The following is a 3505-nucleotide window of genomic DNA, read 5'->3' as shown; positions in this document are numbered from 1 at the left end:
TAATAAAAAATGGTTCCTGAAATATTATTATTAACATGGACACTAATGTTAAACATATAATGATTATTTCATGTTTTAAATATAGGTATATTTACATTAGTAATTACAATGTTAATATTCTGTATACAACAATATAACTTTATTTAACATTCACAATAAAGTTTTGATATTCTCAATACCTCTTTGATGAAATAAAAAATGGCTCTGTAAGGTATAAATTAAACGCAATTCTAGTAAAACACTCCAGTTATACATTTGATTATAAAATTAAACAGATACACATGTGGAAAGGAGAAAAGGAAAAACAGATAGATGTACCAACATTTTCATTTCACTTTCTCGTGGTTAAATTTGTTTTTAGCAAGTCCAAATAACAACATTAAATGGCATATATGTAATGAAACACTACTCAAAACAGTGCTTGGGTAAGTGTTCCAACATAATTCTATTATGCCTAAAATGGTCAACTTAATAGCAGTCTTATAATTCGTACACCATGCAATATAAGGCAATGTGTGATAGTACCATATATAGAATTGATAATGCAACGATCTACTAAATACAATGCCAATAAAATTGGCAGCAAACATTGGAAGAATGAATAATTGACTTACGTTAGACATATCTAGTTCTAATTTCTTTTGTTGAGATTTGATGCCTTTTTCAATATGCTTCAAATCCCTGTACGATTTCATATACCTGATCCATGTTGGTACACAATAAAGTAAAGAGAGTATATGTAGTGATAATAATAATGCATGGAAATATGGATGAATGAAGACATGCTCTGGTAGGAATCTCCAATTTACAGTCCATTTGAATTCAAAAACTCTTCCAAAATTAAAAGCACCTTTAATATATGTAAGTGCATTATGAAGTAAAAAAGGTAAACCTAATATTAACTGAATTGAAGCACAGACGAACAAGTGAGCTATCGTTTTAAATGGTCCTAGATTATATAAATAAGCTATAAGAAGTGCAGGTGCAAATAATAGAATGTTCATTTTAACAGACACAGCAAAGCTATAAAGAATACTTCCTAGATACCATCTATTATCCAAAAATGCGTTAAGACTTGCAAATAATAATACCATTGCAATTGGGTCATTGAAAAGCCTCAAAGTAAATATAGAATGAATCCTATAAGACGTACAACACATAATGATCAGAACATAAGGTGGAACTTTTTTAGCTTTCGCATAAATTCGGAAAACTAATAAAAGTAGTATTATGTATAGAGCTGCAAAGAAGTACTGTGCTATCTTTATGTTTGTTCCATGTTCCGTGATGTAGTATAACATGGAAAATATATAAACAAATCCTGCAGGGTAGACTAACGGTCCAGTATCGCCTCTCAGTTTCGAATAGTCCAACGTTCCGTTCAAAAAGCCCTCGACTTCTTGCATATACGCATTCCAGTCGATTTCTGTGTACGGTACTCGTTCGATAACCAATATGTTTAAGATTATTTCCAAAACAATGAACACTTTCCCAATTAGGAGTAGTTTCCTTGGATCTGTGAATAAGGAAACAGCTTTCCCCCAATCTAAGTAATTTTTGTACCAATTCTTAACATTTTTCTTTGATGATTTTAATGAATTAAGGTTAGATCGATTTTCTTTGCGTGATGCCATATCGTTACACGTGCATTGCTTTGGATCACTATATCACTGTATGTTACTTCTCTGTGTATAGTCACGTGTATACTTCTTATAGCAAGTTCTGCCTGCCTGCCCACTTTTTGATGACAAGCAACCAATCGCGAAATGCTATGTTGAACGTGAGTCATAGCACGTTTGGACCAATCAGGATACGCCAGCTGGGTTTCCGGGCTTTTGACAGAATCAACGTGTATAAAACGAAGCGTGAAATAAACCGATGTAGTTACAATAAGATTCTAATTGAAATAATAGACGCATGACTTAAAACTTTTAGTGCATTCGCATTACGTGTTGACAAGAATATTTTCTACGTAATATATAAACTACTTTATTGGCGCAGCTGCATGTAAGTCGAACCTTATCGTTACTTTGTTAACCTGGTAAACATAATAGACATAAGCAGTCTTTCATTAATTCGTATCAGGTTTTAACGTACTAATACCAAGATTACTGAATTCGTTTCGTTTAAATAAGTTAATTTCTACAACTAGTATTTTGTACGAAATTCAAGTTTGGTAGAAATAATTTAACTTATTATATTTAAAGAAAAATTTGTTAATATTATGTACTTGTATTATGTTTCCGATATTTTCTTTAGATTTAAATTATATGTTGTTTTAAAACTAGTTGTACAAACGTCTACAATTCTAGATAGAATGTAATTTTATTTGATTGTTATTCCCTGAGCAGAGTATACATTCACAATGAATAGTTCGTTACTGTTAACATTGTCCATAATAATTAGTGCAATATGTGCTGCGAGTGCTTTAAAGAATGACGAATGCGAAGGTAATTAAAACCATTATGTTGCTTTCTTTATCTATCATAATGGTTTTGTTAATTTTTGTTATTCTTGTAGTATGTATATCTACTGTGGATAAATTTGTGAATACTATAAGCGATGATGTAAAAAAGGATACCAAGAAGATAGAAGCAGCATTTAGAGAATTTTGTAAGGGTACTAAATCTAAGGAAAACAGATTTGTAAGTACTTTTGACAACAATGAATAATAACTTATAATAACATTCTTAATAGATTTACATCTATAGTAATTGAACTTTCTTTTTTACAGTGTTATTATTTAGGTGGTTTAGAAGAATCTGCGACAGGTATTTTAGGCGAACTAAGTAAACCTGTATCGTGGTCTATGCCAGCAAGTAAAGTATGCGAGAAGTTGAAAAAGAAAGATGCTCAAATATGCGACTTACGATTTGGTACGTATAACTGTAATAATTTCTGCAACGACAGCTATTTCTCTTTGTTTTCCATTATTGAATAACAATGTTATTTGATTTCAGAAAAGCAAATTGATGTTAATACGGTTGATTTGAAAAAACTCAAGGTGCGCGACTTGAAAAAAATTTTGAGTGATTGGGACGAAACATGTGACGGTTGTATAGAAAAAACAGATTTTATTAAGCGAATTGAAGAACTAAAACCTATGTATTCTCATAGTTCTAAATCAGAACTCTAAAATGTGTTCAGTGATGTAGATAAATTATTGTTAGTATGGCTAAGCTTTTGGATATTCTTTTTTTTTTACAAAATGGTTAACAGTATTTAACGTACATATATTCGTGTCCGAGTATATGTATAAATATCATTTTGTAAACAATTCGATCGAGGGAATTCTTTGTGACAGATGTATGCATTTAAATTTCGGTAAGAAATATTAAACATTAATCTTTAAATTATATTAATTAAACATCTTAGGTATAGTTCGAAGTAATTAGAAATATCGAGCAATGAAGATTTGTTAATGGTTTTTAGTGTAGCCATGCTAATACATGTTGAATATCATAAAAGGTGCTCCGTTTTTATCATACCAATGTTAGAAAAGTAT

The 3505-nt window shown here is 30.6% G+C and overlaps 2 protein-coding genes across 2 annotated transcripts; one reads left to right on the top strand and one right to left on the bottom strand.

Annotated features, from left to right (window-relative positions):
• Positions 1-326: 326 nt before the first annotated feature.
• Positions 327-1635, bottom strand: LOC122397280 (lethal(2)neighbour of Tid protein). Its single transcript, XM_043396372.1, has one exon. It carries the CDS (start codon positions 1632-1634, stop codon positions 327-329), a length of 1308 nt encoding a protein of 435 aa, XP_043252307.1. The 5' UTR covers position 1635.
• Positions 1636-1835: 200 nt separating this feature from the next.
• Positions 1836-3309, top strand: LOC122397296 (mesencephalic astrocyte-derived neurotrophic factor homolog). Its single transcript, XM_043396408.1, has 5 exons — positions 1836-2007; positions 2352-2450; positions 2521-2645; positions 2735-2876; positions 2961-3309. The coding sequence occupies exons 2-5, from the start codon at positions 2366-2368 to the stop codon at positions 3134-3136; spliced, it is 528 nt and encodes a 175-aa protein (XP_043252343.1). The 5' UTR covers positions 1836-2007; positions 2352-2365; the 3' UTR covers positions 3137-3309.
• The last annotated feature ends 196 nt before the right edge of the window (positions 3310-3505 follow it).

This window comes from Colletes gigas, unplaced genomic scaffold (genome assembly GCF_013123115.1).
Source record: "Colletes gigas isolate AHSC1104 unplaced genomic scaffold, ASM1312311v1 Colletes_gigas_Sc00009, whole genome shotgun sequence".
NCBI classification, from domain to species: Eukaryota; Metazoa; Arthropoda; class Insecta; order Hymenoptera; family Colletidae; genus Colletes; species Colletes gigas.
Note: the sequence above shows the minus strand (reverse complement) of the source record. Positions and strands in the feature narration are given on the sequence as shown.